At 39.1% G+C, this 17,463-nt stretch overlaps 1 protein-coding gene across 2 annotated transcripts; it reads right to left on the bottom strand.

Moving 5' to 3' along the window:
• Window positions 1-169: 169 nt before the first annotated feature.
• On the bottom strand, window positions 170-16,174 carry PNPT1 (polyribonucleotide nucleotidyltransferase 1). Of its 2 annotated transcripts, XM_040059333.1 has the most exons (29): window positions 15,975-16,174; window positions 14,564-14,624; window positions 14,176-14,250; window positions 13,642-13,747; window positions 13,248-13,297; window positions 12,720-12,783; window positions 12,586-12,633; window positions 11,777-11,890; window positions 11,345-11,531; window positions 11,124-11,175; window positions 10,371-10,428; window positions 10,126-10,222; window positions 9,928-10,030; window positions 9,039-9,109; window positions 8,394-8,430; window positions 7,569-7,635; window positions 7,373-7,462; window positions 7,007-7,060; window positions 6,801-6,907; window positions 6,180-6,251; window positions 6,024-6,087; window positions 5,394-5,477; window positions 4,835-4,918; window positions 4,075-4,181; window positions 3,932-3,987; window positions 3,303-3,381; window positions 2,884-2,931; window positions 2,364-2,522; window positions 170-1,619 (listed from the first exon to the last, which is right to left on the bottom strand). In XM_040059333.1, exons 1-28 carry the CDS (start codon window positions 16,163-16,165, stop codon window positions 2,367-2,369), a joined length of 2,382 nt encoding a protein of 793 aa, XP_039915267.1. In that variant the 5' UTR covers window positions 16,166-16,174; the 3' UTR covers window positions 170-1,619; window positions 2,364-2,366. The 2 variants fall into 2 exon arrangements, with proteins under 2 accessions (XP_039915267.1, XP_039915266.1); XM_040059332.2 differs by lacking the exon at window positions 15,975-16,174 and having other exon boundaries at window positions 14,176-14,246; window positions 14,564-14,616.
• Between the last annotated feature and the right edge of the window lie 1,289 nt (window positions 16,175-17,463).

Raw genomic sequence — 17,463 nt, 5'->3', positions numbered from 1 at the left:
CTCAACTCTTGGCTCCCATTGAGCTTCTCTTCTCAGGTAAGAGCAGCTGCTTTCTGCTCCTCCCAGCCAGATCCCAAACGTGTTCTTCCCCCGCCCCTTCCCATAAGGCCTGAAGCTGGTTTCAGACGCAGAAACTCAGGCTGACTGTACAGGTTCTACCACAGCAACATTAAAGTCATTTTGCTCCTTTATCATCGTCTACCAAACAGACAATGCCCCAACACCACAGTAGCTGCTTTACTAAGACCAGATCCACAACACAGCGTCTCAGAAATTAGTGTACAATAAAGGGAGATAAACCTTGGAAAACCACTTAGATTGAGGAGGTCCATTTCAGCGAAGTTACCAGAAATGGCAACATCTCTGGGTTTCTGTTCAGGGACTTTAACATCGACCTACATAATTTTATTAACGCTATAACAATTTTGTATCAGTCAACTGTCACAGTAAGAAGTGACATCTGAATTCTTATTAAGAAATAAGACACAGCCCTCAAAGAGGAGGTAAAGATTGCCAAGGAAATCTTTCTTCAATCTTTCCACACTTTTTTCAATTTTTCAATCTTACATGATGAAAGACAGAGACAACTACAGAGCAGCATACCAGTCACTTCTTTCTTCTTTAATACTTTAACTTAGAATAAAAAAAAGGAATAATTTTTACTGTACATTCCCTTTTCTCCTCTCCCCAATGCTTTGGTGTTTTTCCAGGAGGTTCAGAGCCCACTTGCCATCAGATGGGAAGTTGATTTTCTTATTAGTTCTGCATACAAATTGGTGAACATCAGAAGGACCCTGTTTAATTTTCAAAGTCTGTACCTCACAGTAGAAAAACGAGCAATACTCATGAGCCCCTGGGAAATGTTTTGAAGTCTAAAAGAGAACAGTGATCACTGATGCAGCATAATTAATAGAGGGACTAAGACACTCTTAATGGGAGTGTTTTAGGGGAAGATTTATCACATCAATTGTTCAGTCCAAAATAAGTATTTTAATTTCAATGTTTTAATTATATATTTTAAGAGTCAGTGCTACTGAACCCAGATGATAAGGGGGGATGTTTCAGCCAAATTCTGCTCAGATATTGTAGCAGGTCTGAACCCTTTGAGAGGGATGCATTAATCTAAAACGGCATCCATCATGTTTAAGTTGATATTTCTAAGTCTTCATGTCTTGCTCATTGTTCCTGTACACTGAAAAGCCACTAAAACTTTGGCCAAGTGTGACTCTTGATCAAGGGTACAGGATAATTCCTTCTCCCACAAAAGAGTTGTTCAGTTCTTACTTCCCATATTCACAGTTTTATTTTGAGTGGATAACTCAAAAGAGAATAATCTTTAGCACTGAAATGTCATCTTCTCAGCCCATAGAATTCCATGTTCTTGCATTCTTATCTCACCCTTGCTACACAAGGTGAGGGCATTGCCCTCATTGCTTCTGGTTTTATTTTAAAGTTTTTAATCAATTTGAAGGCTTTGAAGTTCTACATCACCTTTAAGCATAAATAGTGTCTGTTTTATAAATGTAATTCACTACCATCCACCTGCAGGTTCTTGTGAAGACAAGCAGAGGTTCTAGCAAAGGTCACTTGTATTTTCACGAACTATTACATCTTTTTTCCTGAAAGAGAGAAAAAACCACTTTGTAACCAACTCATCACATCAAAGTATGAGATTGAAAAACATTCCTTAAAACCAAGATTTCTTCAGTGAATTTTCCCTTCTTTTTGTGCTGTCAATCATTCCTAGAGGATTGCCACAGATTGCCTTGAGTTCCCACTGGTGCACTGTGCATTTGCCAGTCTTGCTGTGTAACTGCTCCTGATTTTAACATCAGACATCTTCCTGTTCTAGCAGCTTTCTAAGAACAAGAAAACCCATACACATTTTGGGAAAAGTTGAGGCATAAACCTTCTGACAGTCAAATACATGCTGGAAAACTACATCTAAGGAAGAGCTTTGGCCATTTCATTAATTGACAGAAATCTTCTCCACTATCGACTTAATCAAGAAAGCAGCTTATTTTTTCGTCTCTTCCAATACCCTGTTTGGGTTTTTTTCTTTAAAAGGTAGAGGAAAAGGATGTTGGAGATGAACAGCTAAGTTTGTTTTGGACAGAGGGGGCTGTCCAGACCACCTGAGACCATCAGGGCATTTGAACCAGTTTTATAATATCAAACTTTCTACAGCTGCAGCATGTGAAGGGCCAGTTGTTAACTCCCAACAAGTTCCAACACAGGCTGCCAAGCAGTCCCTGCACAGCACTGAGGGGTAACAGCTCAGTACAAACCCAGACTGACACAATTCTTTAGCAGAGCTGTCAAGTGCAGCTCTGAGTCACCTGAAGCTGCTCTGCTGGCCTTACCTGTCACTGGGATGAGGTGGATGTCTGAGGAACAGTCCCTCCCAGGACAATGCTGTTTTTGTCTGTCAGGGTTTTCAGGGTGCTGCTGGCTGGGGACTGCAGTATTTTACGTGAAAGCCTCATTCTGCCATCAGTAGGATCACGGCCAAAGTATTTAACCTGGTAAGGAAACAAAGCACTTTCACACTGACCAACTTCAAGAGCTGGAAATAGCATGCGCCTTACAGATGGGGGGTTGGGTTTGAGTTTTTATCAGTTTGATGCTAGAAAAGCCATAAATAGGCATCCTTCAGCCTATATTGCGGTCAAATACTGTGGTGCCTAGATGGCAAGAGCATGACATTAAATAAATCTAATTTGAATGATCAGGCCTTTAACTAGCACATAAAGGGAATCCAATATGGAAAAATATTTTCTTCATAAACACCAAATAAATAATTAGGGGGGAAAAAAAAATCAAAATTTAAAATATGAACAGCATTTTATTAGAATTTTAAAATTAAAAAAAAAAAATAATTACCTGAATTTCTTGTCCAACTTCTAATCCCAGGGCACTAGGGTGTTTAATCTAGAACACAGAGTTTTTCAAAAATAAAATTATCAGAGCTTGTTATAAAAATCCCTTCTTTCAGGGGTTCTTCATACTGCATTTCAACCCAGTGGCTCAGCACTACCTTCGGAACAACAAGTTTCTGACTATTACACGGAAAAGGGTATTGCAGAGCCAAAGAACTTGGTGAAAAATGACTGCAGCAGTTACACAGTTGATCCTTTGCAGCTTTAAGTACAGGCAGGAAAAATTAGAACAAAAAAGTGCTGCTAATTAACAGCTTTTAGGGTTAGGGGGACTGTGGAACAACAGTAAGTGTGTTACAGCCATGTCAACTGGTTAAAAATAAATGTAATTGCCCATTTGATACCTCCTTAAGGATGGGTTACCTTTCTTTGATCCAGCTGTGAATTATGAAGTAATACTGGGGTCATGTTTGGATAAAGTTTTACCATCACTCCAGAATCTCTGCAGCAGGAAACAGCACAGTTATTTCAAAGTCCATCAAGCAAACTCCACATTTCACTCTGCATATGGGCCCCAAAGCAAGCATTTATAAACTTCTCATAAACAAAATTTTACTCATCCCTTCTTAAAAATCTTTTACCCACTGTAACATGTCCACTCATTTTTCCTTAACTGAAAGTGGATGACAATTTCTTATTTCAGGGCAGTAGTTCAGTAACAGGTAACATCCAAAATGTAATTTTTACAAGACAAAATATTATGATGAAAAGTGGAAAGCAAATTCATACCATCACTTTCAGGTTCGAAGATGAAAAAGGCCTTAAGTTTTATAATTTACAGACATTCTAAAAACTAAACAGAGAGAAAAAACCCCCAGCTTTATCAGGAAACAAAATATTTTCACCAGAAAAAGTATCAGAAATGATGCAGGTGCCAATATCCCCAGCATAAGTTTGGCACTATTAACCAATGATTATTTAACATCATATTTATGTATCAGGAATACAGCTATGTAAATAAGTTAATTTCAACTCAAAAGCACTTTTTATACCTTATTTCAGTAATTGTGGCTGTATAAATTGCCCCAAATTCCAAATTAACTTCTTGCTGTAGAAGGGAAAAAAAAAGAAACCATTAAGACACAAAGTCATAAAGAGCAAACTGAGAAAGTTAAAGACAGAAGTCTGTCCTTACATCATCTTTGCAGATTTCCCCAATGAATTCCCTGGCTTCGTGCATTGCTCCCGGCGTGGGGGCAAACACAGAATATGTCTCTTCATCCAGCTGACTTACAGTCACACCTGAAAATGGGGATTTAAGAGACCACTTAGGGGCACATTGAAGAAAAGTCACACTCAGGAAGGAATGGTCAGAGTAGAATGGTTTTGCACACTCATTACAACCTCAGACTTCTAATCATTATTTAATCTTGTTCAATTTAGGCATTGAACGACTGCATATGGCCACAACCTCCTTGCAAATACCTCAATAAACTTGTGGGCCATAAAGGAACACAAAATTATTTTTATAATCCTTTAAAGGCAGGAAAAAAACATCCCAAATAAATGTTGAGGGTTATGAATCAATTTCTCAGAGATTTTTAATAATACTTGCATTAATAACTGAGGGAAATGAAAGTTTTGGAGCCAGAATGGTAAAATTCTTTGCCCTTCTGTGTGGTCTTGGCCACAGAACTCTAGAAAGGCAACCAAAAGGAAACAGGATTTTTTCTCCTTTTCTCCACCCCAATCCCCTGAACAGCATTATTCAAGTTCACCAGAGATGCAGGGTTAAGGGTTTTGGGTCCAAAGCAGAGTATCTACCTGTACTCTACAGATATCAGAATTTTTTTCATTTTCAGTTTGCACTGAGCATTGAAACAGCTCAACATGCAAGTCTGAAACAAAGGGAAACACATGAGGATAAATTACCACAGGGATCAAGAATGTCTCACCAGTCTGTGCTTGAAGTTTTTTCAAATTATAAGCCCCAGGACCAACGAATCTTAATCTTTTTGATAACGGAACGTGGATAGTTTCTGAAAGAATATTTAGAAATCCTTTGAAGTGCTAAGAATAATCATCTTGAAAGCTATCACACAAAAAGGCACATTCCTCTAGCTTTTAATCTCTCACAGCTACCTGTGGCATTTGCAGAACAGGGATGTAATTACAGGTAAGAACTGAAATAAATGAAGACAAAATACACTCTGATGACTGTAAATTACCTTAAGCCATACTACTGATAATCTTATCTATATAAATTCTGATTTTGTGAGAGTTTCACGTAACTCCACTTAAATTCTGTTTTCTGGTGTTCCCTGAAATAGAAGTGCTGCCCCACATGGCAATTAAAATCTCCCCAAAATAACCAAAACCTCTCCCCAAATTATCCTCACAGGGCAAGGCCAAAAATATATAACAATCAATCATTTAAAAAATCTGCTATTTTAAGCAAAACTTTATTGTTAAAAAGGTAATTATGAAAGCTGTGAATTCACACAATAACCTTACCTACAACTGGTCCACTTTCTTTTCTGTTAGGTCTGGGTTTTGCCAGTGTTTGGTTCATAATTTGTAAAATCTCCCTCTTTGCAGCTAGAGGGAATAATAATAATAAAAAAATCAATAATTTTGTATATGATTAATATATACAGAAGTTTTTGTTACACAGTAGAAAAACATTCTTTGTCAAAACCTGTCTCCTGCAGAGCTGGAGAATGTCAAGTTGAAAGTTTTCCAACTCATTAAATCCTTATTAAACCGTGTAGCTTCATTTTCTCATGTGCTTCAAGAATATTTTAGCTGCACGTCAGAATACAGATGGCAGCAAGTTTCACTTGTAAATATAGCTGAATTTATGTGAAATGAGAGAAAGTTTGCTGTTATTTTTATAACATTATCCCGTTAGATTTAAACAAAGTTCATGTAACGTGTGTTAATCCAAATCATGCAATGGCTGAAACTACTCTGAAGTTAGTTTGGAGCTTATTGATAAAACCAAACCCATTTCATAAAGATAGAAACTTGTTTTTTTCCACAATGAGAACAAAAAGTGATTAGTTTATTATTCAGTTTCATAAAACTTAATACCATTTATCATTTAATAGGATAAAATTGGTGTAAATCCAAGAACAGACTTACCTGTAGCTTGCTGAATAGCTTCCACCACAATTTTTATTGGTATTCCTGGCAGTTTGAGATCAACCTGACATGAGAAGAATTAAGTACCATCAACATGTCAGGAAAGCTCCTCTAATACTCAGAGTTTCACTTGAGGAAGATCTCATGTCACAATACCTGCAGTGCTGTTATCCCTTTATTGGTGCCTGCCATCTTGAAATCCATATCTCCATAGTAATCTTCAATTCCCTGCCAGCACAGACAAAACCGAGCTGGAATCATTTTATCCCACTATACCAAAAGTACAGAGGAAATACTTCTGAGACTTCCAAGTTTTCTTCAGCTTTATTTTGCAGCTCAGGATTGACACTGTTCCTTTCCTTCCTTGGAAATTAAGAGCTTTTGTGGACAAGTTACAGATCTCACAGCTGATCACAGTCCGTAGCCGCACATTTTCCTCCCCAGCCACCCTTCCAAGTGCTCATTCTCCACCCAATATTATTATGTCTTTCAGTAAATTGTTCATCTTTTTCTCCCACCAGGAAAGACATCAATTGGAAGGAGAAAGCTTACAAATGCTTAATTAACTAATAACACAAAAAGTAAGAAACATGACTGGACATTTCATACAAAATTTTCAAAATAAGGGAGGAATTAGGGAGATGAAACAGAGAAGATCCAACTATTTTTTTCAGGAGTGATGTTCCAGAATTAATTGGGAAAAAGGTTACAGAAGAAGGCCAAAAGAGGTGTTTTCCAGCACTAAGCAGCAACACTAACAATGTGAGGAGCACTCACCAGGATGTCTGTCAGCAAACGATAGTCCTCGATATCCCCTTTTCCCTGACTGCACTTGGTAACAAGGCCTATGGCTACACCTGCCACTGCATTTGACACTGGAACTCCTGAGTGGCAAAAAAAACCCCAAACATTTTTGAAGCCTTTGGTCAATTCCAGATTCTATAACACATTATCACATGCCTTAGAACTCCCACATTTTGTACCTGCATCCATTAGTGCCAAACTTCCACCGCATGCAGAAGCCATTGAGGAGGACCCTGGAGTGAGAATACAGGAAAAAGACAGGGATTAAACACTGAAAAATGGGTCTCAATACAAGTTAGATTTATTTTTCTCATCCTGTAGTATAAAAATGCCCCCAAATACCATTTTATTAAATTAAGAAGGGGCCATTGTTCATGAACATGTACATGCTTTTAATTTAAAATATTTCAGGTAACAGTCATTAAGAACATTTAAACTGAAATACATTATATAGCATACTTATAAATCAAGTTTGTCAAACCTAAGCTTTTTAAGAACCAAATTTAACCTCCAGCACTAGGTTAAAAACAAGAAAATCCTAATACCATTTGATTCTAAGACTTCAGAAGTAACTCTGATTGTGAATGGGAAGTCCTGGGGTATAACTGGTTTCAAAGCTCGTTCTGCCAGTGCACCTGTTTAAAAAAAACCCAAAACAACCACTAAGTGATCCATAAATAAAAAAATCAGATAAAATATTGGAACTTGGGAAAATATGGGATTTCTCTAGTCTGGACTTACCATGTCCAAGCTCTCTTCTGTTCAACCCAGTAACTTTGCCAATCTCATTGGTTGCATAAGGTGGAAACTATGAAGCAAAAAAACAGAATACACAGAATATTAACCTGCAGTTTTTTTCCATTTTAAAACACACACTTAGAAAAGCATCTTTGACGTTTTGGTGCATCTCAAGGTAAAAATACATTAAAATAAAATAATCAAACCACCACATGACTTCTATCAGTTGTTTCGTTTTCAAACCAGGACCACTTTAGGTAATGTTTAGTAAATGTTTTACTTCCACAGGACAAAAGATAATAAAGCAGTAGCAAGATAGCTAAAAGAGAACATAAGAATCTTCCTCCAAAGAAACTTGTCAAACAACCTAGCAGAAACGTTATTTCTGTCACAGAGATAATGGAACAAGATCTGCCTGTTGCCTGTAGGAAATACTTTGGGCAAGCTCCAAGGGCTGAGAGAGATCCAAGATGTAAAAGCATTTATTTACTAATGCTGTGCCACGGTCACCTGAACATATTAATAGAGTTTATTAAAAATAACAACACAGGTTAATCCTGCTTTCAGTAAGAACCTGTTCTGAAGGAGCTCACCTAATGTTATGCCATTAAAAAGCCCATATAAAATAGTAGTTTACAAATTACCTACTGCTTTTCAGGAAACCAGCACTTCTGCTCATATAAATTCATGCATGAATTAGCATAAATACCTTTTAGCAAATCTAAAGCTAATTTATAACCATGGAAGTGATCAACTGCAGCTTTAAAAGCAAGACATGAAGCCCTTCAGTGAATCATGCAGAAAGCTGTAACATAGAAAAAGTCTCACCTCATAATGCAGCATGAAGTTTTTATCTTTTATTCCACTATTAATTAAAAACAAGACTATGTCAAAAAAGGAGCAACCAAATATGTTTTACACACAACAGGTAATTCAAACTAATATTGTTACGCTTACACATGGACCTAGCCAAAACCAAACAAATCAATACATTGGCTGATCACCCCCCAGTCACCAAAATTAGAGAATATGGACAAACTCTTCCAGGGTGACAAAGATTTAACTACAGTGGAGCTGAGACATTAAAATGTAAAAGCTCCCACACTGGGATGAAATCAATGAAAAGTGGCTTTAAAGGTAAAGGATTTCATTTTAGCCCTCAGCAATGAAGTATTCAAAGCACAAGGACCAGCTTGCTACATCCAGTGTTAAAATTTCCACAAATATTTTAAATATATAAACCAGACTGAATGTTACTTGTAACACTCTACATTTTCAAATGCATGCTATGGAATTAATGTCACTCTAACACAAACCCCTGCTGTGATCTCTGGAAAACAGGTCACTTCACAGTCTAATTTTACACATTTTTCAGTCCTAAAAAAGTATCTGTGTCAAAGTTCAAGGGAATTTTATCAAATGTGCTTAAATGCTCACCCTCTTGTTACTGCCAGAGCACCAAGATACACATACCTCACTGCTGTGGAGATAACATCTGATTTTACACTTGATTCTAGAGAGTCAAACGTAACTGTACACAGAACCTAAAATAAAAGTGAGCTAAAATAAAAAATAAACCCCTCTTAAACCCTTCCAGCCTTCACAAATGTTACTGTTTATGAAAAATCAAAAAACAAGTTCAGCAGCAAATGAGATGCCCTCAGCTACCAGTTGTGCAAACTTTTTCTCTCCATCATACAAACTTATTCTGTAATAGTAATAATAATCATCTGTAAAGATCACACAGTCTTACAAGCAATCCCATTTAAAAATACTAGTTTAATGATTCGTAAGTAGGAACCAAGAGCAGTTTGTTCCTTAAGAAACATTTAAGAGACAGGGTCAGCTGCAGCCAGGATGTTGTTTGTGCCTGTTTCCCACACAGACCTGCAGTGAGTGTTACTTTTAGTGGGATAAGAGGGGATGACACTGAGGAGTAAATCACTGTTTGCAACTGCCACCCTACGTCTGCGTAACAAGAAGTCAGACCAATGGCTGACAGTCTTCTAGCAAAAGGAGCTATAGATGTACAGAAGACCAGATCTTGAGATCTTAATTCAATCCACCCAATAGCTGACACTTTTGGCAAAGAAGAGAAAAAACCCCTCTTGCCATTGCAATTTTTTGGGTGAAATTTCTCTACTAGGTTCAGGCTGTGTATGAAGTTGCTTTTAAAAGATTTCCCATGACGTGCATGATTTAGCAGTGCCCTACACACCAATGTACTTACCAACCTACACATCATTTCTGCTTATTACTATTTAAATGTGAAGAAAAAGGAAACCTGGCATTTAAATGAAGGACCCAAATCTTTCAGCTTTTGATAAGTCACTGATCATTTCTGATGTTTAAGTGACACTACCTGTGTTTGACCTCTTTGAAATAGGGCTGATCCATGAAGCATTTTGAACGTGTTCACTTCACATTTAATGTCTCTGAGGGAAGTCAAATCTCTCCCATCACATCTGAAATGACAAAGAGAAATTAAGAGATCAGTTAAACCATAGTCTTGGATTAAAAGCTGACAGAAATATTACCAGTAGGAGTTTGACACACCCACCTTCTATATTCATTTAGCACAAGATTTCTAAAAATATCCTTTGAAACCACATTGAAAGATTCCATGATTTCGTAAGGCTCAGCCTCCGGAAATTTTTCTGGGTATAGAAAAGAAATTGCATCAGAAGCTGGGAAATTAATTTTATAGAACCTTTACTAGAACAGCTTCCAACAAAGAGCATACTCTACCTCCAAGCAGTGCTACCTCCATTGAAGCATTCCCTAAATATTAACAAAAAATAATACCTTTCAGCTGTTCTTCTGTTTCAAGCCTTATTTTGTTGATTGCTTCATCTCTCGAAATCTAGAACACAGGATTTGCAACCAATTAACTCTACAGGGCAGAACAACAACAGAGGTTTGGGGCTGTGTTTGCAAAAAACCAGAACTGTCACACAAATTCAAAAATCAATGAGGTAGAAAGGGACCTCAAGGGTTGTGTGGTCCAACCTTCCTTAGACAAAGCACATTCTAGACGAGATGGCCCAGCACCCTCCCCATCTGAATCCTCAAAATGTCCCACATTGGGGAATCCACCACTGGGAGACGATCCCAGTGACTGATTAATTTTTCTCAAGAAGAACATTTCTCCTGTGCCCAATCAGAACCATTCGGAAGTAACCTGCACCCATTTCCCCTCATTTTTTTCCACGTGACTCCTTGGGAAAAGGCAGCCTCCACCTCCACATAATACAAACAAATATTCCAGTAGGTAAGAACTTAAGAGAACAATTTATTATTACTATTAGAAATAGATACAGGGAAGGAGACAAATTACAGTATCACTGAGGCTGAAAAAGACCCCTGAGATCATCAAGTCCAACCTATGATCACCGCCTTGTCAACTAGACGATGGCACATCCAGTCTTTCCTTAAAACACCTCCTGAAAACACCTTACGACACAGATGAAAGAGCTAAAAGCTTAAAGAACTCAATCCTACTACAGATACATTATGATATTAATTCAGAAACTAATTATATCATGATGGATTACTTACTTTATCGTGGCTTGAATCTGTGAACACTGCATAGATCTTGTTAGAAGCAAGTCTTTAGGGAGAAAAGGAAAAATTCTTGAAAACACAGCTTAAAAACCACCTGTATAATCAGGGTGTTTTCTTGAGGACTAAATATTTGAAAAAATATTTGTGAAATGGTGAAAGCACCAGACTCATATTTATAAATATTCCTTCATCTGCAATATTTATTCTGCACTTACTTCTTTGCAAATTCCACAATCTCTTCAGGAGCAATAAATAATTTCTGGACAGTTCTCTTAACCACACCCTGCTCCTTCACCAGCTGCTGAATGCCCTGGATGATCTGCTGGGTCTGCTTCACCCCCACTTTGATGGCATGGCAGAAGTCTTGCTGCAAAATGTTTTCAGCAGTTGCTTCCAGCATAACTGGCAATGGGAATATAAAAATTAAGTAAATTCCAGTTTTATTGTTTAATAGCGATCTAACTCAACTGAAGAAATACAGATGGACATTAAACTGCATAAATATGAGGGAATCTCCTTTGCTTAACCAAAAGTTACCTATCACTGTTGTACGCTCCTACTATTGTATAAAAATTCACATTTCAAAGATAAGGAAAACATCTGCAAAGACTTCCAAGCCCTCAACAGACAACAATTAACCTACTTACCAACTTGACTTTGTGGAGCTCCAGCAACAACTAAATTCAGAGCACTAGAGGCCATCTCTTTTCGAGTTGGATTGATAACAGTCTCTCCATCCACCAGCCCTACCCTCACTGCACCTGCAAAGAAACTCCAGAAAATCATTTCTTATTATAATAAGGAGTTCTTGAAGGCATCACTTTACCTTGAAAGTTACACAGCTAATAACAATAACTAAAGCTACACACTAATTTAAAACTATCAGCACACTGACTGGATATTAAGAAGAAATCTAGAAGACAAAATTACCTATTTATTTTTCTTTTGGGCACTATTACTGGGTAGGGCAAATAATGCCAAGTAGTATTACACACAATGCTGTGAATATACTAGGACTTTTCTGTCATTTCAGCACGTTTTCTAGAACAAAAAGGCAGCTGAAAGGAAGATACTTGTTCAATATTTTGTTCCTGGGTAGATCTTTTATATTCCCAGAAAATACAATGAAATAAATCTCTTTTTGAGTTCCTCGAAGAAAAGTGTTCTGAACCAGCTATTTTCCAAACAATGCTTTTCAATAAATGTGCTTCTCTTAAAGAGAAAATTAATTTGTCTCTATAGTACACTCTGTCTATTTGTAAGTGCTCCCAGATGTGCATTTAGTCCAGAAAAAATAACCCCTTGAAGTGCAATAATCTTATCCATTGTAAAATTATTTCCAATGCTTGAAACTTAATGTTTAGATTCAGCTTCTATTAAAAAAAGCAAAGTACCATCTGTGGTCTAAGTTTTCCGTTACATTAAAACCACTCATAATTTCAAAATGTTTACTTACCAATAGGACCATTCCAGGGGATATCAGACAAGGCAAGTGCTGCAGAAGCTGAAACGAAGACAAAAATCTGGATTAGAAAAAAAACTGATCTCATTAAATCCCACTGAAGTACTAATTTCTCACAACCCTCTTACCTCCATTAATGGCCAGAATATCAGGATCATTGACACCATCTACTGCTAAAAGATTACAAAGGATCTGGCATAAGATAAAAGACAATGAATAATTTTGACCTATACATTTTTATTAACTGTCAATACAAAGCTAAGGACACTAAGAAAACCTACATTCCACATATCTACACGAGCCAATGCTGCACACGGAATTTTTTTCAGTTACTTAAAACAGAAAGCTGACAATAAACCTCCACTACAGATAATAATATATCACATATTTAAAATATTTACTGCTAGCATCTTTCCTCTGTTGTACAGAGGAGGTCTTAATTTTGTTCCTGCATCTTGACAACAAAGTTTAGAAAGTAGGATGTAAAAAAAATAAGACAAGGAGATGTCAGACTAAAAAGCAACATTACACTTGTTCGTGAAGTGTAAACCCCTCCTTGATGTTAACAAAAATAGTTTTCCTTAAAACAGGGTCTGTATCATGAAATTTTCCTTGTCCATATTGAAGTTTTTAATTTTGAAGGTAGCATGACCTACCTGTGTATCATAAAAGTAGCCTGCTGGGAAAAGTGGTCTGATGGACCGATCTGCAAAGGAAATAATCAAACACTAAGAAGAAGCTGGGTTTCAGTAGTTAATATTCAGTTTGTCTTGCAACAACCCCACAAAAAACTGACAAAATAAGGGTTTTTAAACAAAAACAAAAAGAAGAGAAAAGGCAGAGAACACAGGAAGATAATTTAGCGTGACATATATAACCTTAAAATTTCAATTGTATCGATAAACAATAAATTAAAAGTTTGTTTTCTGGCATTACTACAGAAAAAATAGATGCTGCAAACAGCAGTTATAAATTTCTATTATTTTCCAACACTCATGAGAAAATGACAACATTTTAAAAATACACTGTAAATAAAATGTTCCAGCCTACCTATTACTCTGCTTGTAAGAATTTCTTTATCAGTGGAACCAAGCTCTCTTCTTAGATAGTTCGTAGGAATTCTTCCTGCTGCAGCAGCTTTCTGCCGGTAGTCAACCTTCCAAAGACAATTCAGGGATTATTAATGACACCTGATTATTTACTGCAGAGCCACAGAAACCATCACAAGGGACCCTTGGGACCAGCCAGTTCCAACCCCAATCATCTGCTTCCCATCCTTAACAATCACAGCCCTTTGAGCCTCACAGTGCAACCAGTTTTCCACAAAACCAAATCCCAACATCTGGCCTTGAATGGTGTGGCAAAGTTCACACAGGCTTTGAGGAAAGCCTCACTAAAGCCAAGGCAGACAACATCCAAGACTCATGCCTCATCCACACAGAGATCCTGGATTTTAACCCCAACTGCAATTTTGAAGTCTGTCACTTACTGTTTGCATTCCATACTCTCCCAAGCATCCTGAGCTCCACTATTTAAGGACTGATTAGCTGATTAGCACAAACTAATTCTGTCATTAGTACTTACCACTAATGGCATAAACTGAGATGGAGAGGGCTTGGTTTTGCTGACTGCTGTGACCATCACTGCTGTGTCACCTAGCTGAGTTAAGAAGAATAGTAAAAACTGAAGTTACCTGAAAAGAAAATAACTTCCCATGTTCTAAACTTATTCACACACCAGTAATTCTCAAGAATTACACTCTGCAGAAAACCACCACATAAATCTGCACTTTACGCCACCGTTTTTGCTTTTCAAACATAATTTTTTCCTATAAAATACAGCTGTCCCTTCATTAGGGATGAACTTGCCACTTGAGGCTCTATATCCCACAGGCTCTGATACCCGAACAATGATTTTTAAGGTACAGGAATTCTGAAGTTGCACTAATTTTAACTATTTGTTTTGTTTCTACCTGAACAACAGCAGATCCATCAGCAAACTTCGCAAGTTTTCCAGAAGACAGCTCCATCTTTCTAAAGGAAAGAAAAAACCTGTTACATGAGTTCATGGTGAATTCATGTACATTTTCCAGCAATTTCTGCATTCATCTGTAGCCTCAACTGCACAGAATAAAAGGGTATGCTTCATAAGAGATTTAAAAATCCTCCTTAGATATAAAAACTGAAACTCTGTGCAGAAGTGACCAAATCCTCTTAAATTTCAAGGCTTTAGCCTCAAGTGTCCTGCTTCCTTTACCTTGAAGCAAAGCTGGTGGCACATCAGCTAACCCCAGGAGTTACATCGATGCCCTGGAGGCAAAGGTGAATCATCACCTGTTCCAGCTGGGGTTTAGCCAGTGGAAAACATCCTCACAGACCACCTCCTTTGTGGCAGAGAATGGAGAGCAACAAGACAATGATGACACACTGGAGAGGGAGATAAGGATTATTTATTCTGGAGTTGTGCTGGGTGCTCGGTGCTATTGCATAAGCCCAGCACACCCTCCTGACTCTCCATGCCATTATTTATACACAGAAATCCAGAGCTGGTCCCTTCCCAAGCACAGCTCCTCTATTATAACTTGTATAGAAATTACTAACTAATCCCAGGTAACTTGTTCACATGGTCAGGAGAACACTTGGGCAAGGCCCTTAGGATTTGTACTGTTATAATGAACACAGCTCAGCTATAGAATCAAGGAGTGGTTTGGGTAGGAAAGGATCCTGAAGACCATTGAGTTCCACCCCTCCACTATCCCAGGTTGCTCCAAGTCCCATCCAACTTGGCTTTAAACACTTCCAGGGATGTGGCAGCCACAGCTTCTTGGGACAACCTGTGCCAGGATCTCACAGGGAAGGTTCTTTTCCCCTAATATCCCATCTAAACTTACTGTCTTACAATTCTAACCCATCCCTCTTGTCCTGTCACCCCACACCCGCATAGTCTCTCGATCTTTCTAGGCAGCTCCCTCCAGGTACTATAAGGCCACAATTAGGTCACCCGAAAGCTTTTCTTCTCCAGGCTGAACAATCCCAATTTTCTTAGCCTTTCCTCACCGGAGAGGTCATCTCTCTGATCAACTTCGTGACCTCGAATATTTTACTAAGTTGGCAATGTACGCATAGACATCCATCAGCATCTCCATTTACTACATCCTTAGGGCTTGTTAGCTCCCGGATGCCCCTAAGCGATGATAAGGCTGACTCTACTGCTCCGGTCCGCTTTCTTGCTGATTAGGCTTGGCAGCACACCAAAATCCGACATCAAAGAACGTCTCGACACATTCCGCACTTTGCACCGCTTTTTCCTCGCGTTTGCCTTACTCTCCAGCCGAGACAGCGCTCTGCCCTGCCGCCCCCTCCCCACGCCTCAGAGCTCCTCACCTGCCGCCCACTTCCACCGTCACGGCCCGCTCGGGCCCGGGCTTGCGCCCCGCCGCGGCGCCGCGGGCAGGCACCCAGCGCAGGGTGTGGCGGCCCGGGGGCAGGACCCGCCGCCACCGCGCCACGGCCCCGCCGCCATCCCGGGACAGCGCGCCCAGCGCGGCGCGGCCGCAGCTCGTGGCGGCCGCCATAGCGCCCGCGGCAGGAAAGGACGGCCGTGCGATTGGCTCGGGGGAGCGGCGCTGCGAAGTAAGAGCGAAGCGCATTGGCTGAGGCGCCGCCGTGCCGCTTTCGGTTCCGTACGGGCGCTACAGCGGCTGAGGAGGGTCAGGTGGCGCAGAGCGCGCGAATGCGGGTGCTCCGCCACTCTCGAATCCTGAGGGGAAAAGCGGCAGAAAAAAGTTCGAGGCGGCGCCTGAGGCGGTTTTGGAGCCACCTCGGGCTGGAATGTGAGGAAAACCCGCCCGAAAGGGGGCTCGGACAGAGGAAGAGGACACCTGCGCCGGGCTGCCGCCTCTTCCCGCCATTGGCACCCCAGGAGCTCAGGTGGCGCCTGGGAGAGTTGGTAACGTTACCGCCGAAAGTTCCTGATGGCCTGTAACACATCCACAAACAAACAAACAACATCCAAAACAAAACCAAACAAACAATCAAACAAGAACAACAACAAAAAAAATCCAAACCACCCACTTTTGAGCCAGGAATGCCTAAATAATCTGCAATGTGCGAGAAGAAGGTTAGAACACAGATATTGCTTATCATAAACTTTATGTGCTCTTACGTGCTCAGAGTGCATCAGAATGTCACTCACGGGACAGTGGTTTTGTTACTTTAATAATTATTCCTCAGTGTAATGCAAAATAGATTAGTAATTAGTGTTATGTCGCTGAGGTGAGCGAACAATAATGTGATTGTGGAAATCTGATCACACCAACACTGAGACAGTTTGTGTTCATTTAATCCCACGTGTATCTGTCAAACATCGCCTTAAAACTCATCTGCCATCTGGATTTAACAATTTAAATTTGGCTAGTAATTAAATAAAAACCCTTAATAATTTACTACTCTTTTTTTGTAAACCTATTGTGATATTCTTATAACTACTTGGAGTTTTCTTTCCGAGCTGCTTTTATAGGAAACAGATTCACTGGGAGAACAGTCCAAGCAGTACTTTGTGCCAACATGTTTCTTACCTTTTTGGCAAGACACAAAAGAGATGTAAAAGATCAGAAATTTAGGATTGGGCCTGGGAAAAAGGGCTGTTAACATTATCCAGATTTACAATTTATTGGTACAGTTTTATTTGGTACAAAAATATATTAAGTGGCAAAGCAGAAATGTTCCCCATATTCTCTTGAATTCACACTCACATTGCTGCTGATAAACAGACAGTTATTTGGAATGTTTTTTATGTAATTATTACAATTGCTATTCTCACACTCACCAATATGGTGAGTGAATATTTCATTGCTGTTGTGGGCTAACAAAC

The sequence above is a fragment of the Hirundo rustica genome, chromosome 3 (genome assembly GCF_015227805.2).
Source record: "Hirundo rustica isolate bHirRus1 chromosome 3, bHirRus1.pri.v3, whole genome shotgun sequence".
Lineage (NCBI taxonomy): Eukaryota > Metazoa > Chordata > Aves > Passeriformes > Hirundinidae > Hirundo > Hirundo rustica.
The sequence above is the reverse complement of the archived record's forward strand: the minus strand, read 5'-3'. Positions and strand labels throughout refer to the sequence as shown.

Excerpts from the sequence above, each read along its gene's own strand:
- PNPT1 (XM_040059333.1), bottom strand. The coding sequence starts at position 16,165 with ATGGCGGCCGCCACGAGCTGCGGCCGCGCCGCGCTGGGCGCGCTGTCC. Across the intron at positions 11,532-11,776 it reads AGCTCCACAAAGTCAAGTTG|TTATGCTGGAAGCAACTGCT; the intron begins GTAAGTAGGTTA and ends TCCCATTGCCAG. Across the intron at positions 6,252-6,800 it reads GTTTGCTGACAGACATCCTG|GGAATTGAAGATTACTATGG; the intron begins GTGAGTGCTCCT and ends CTGTGCTGGCAG.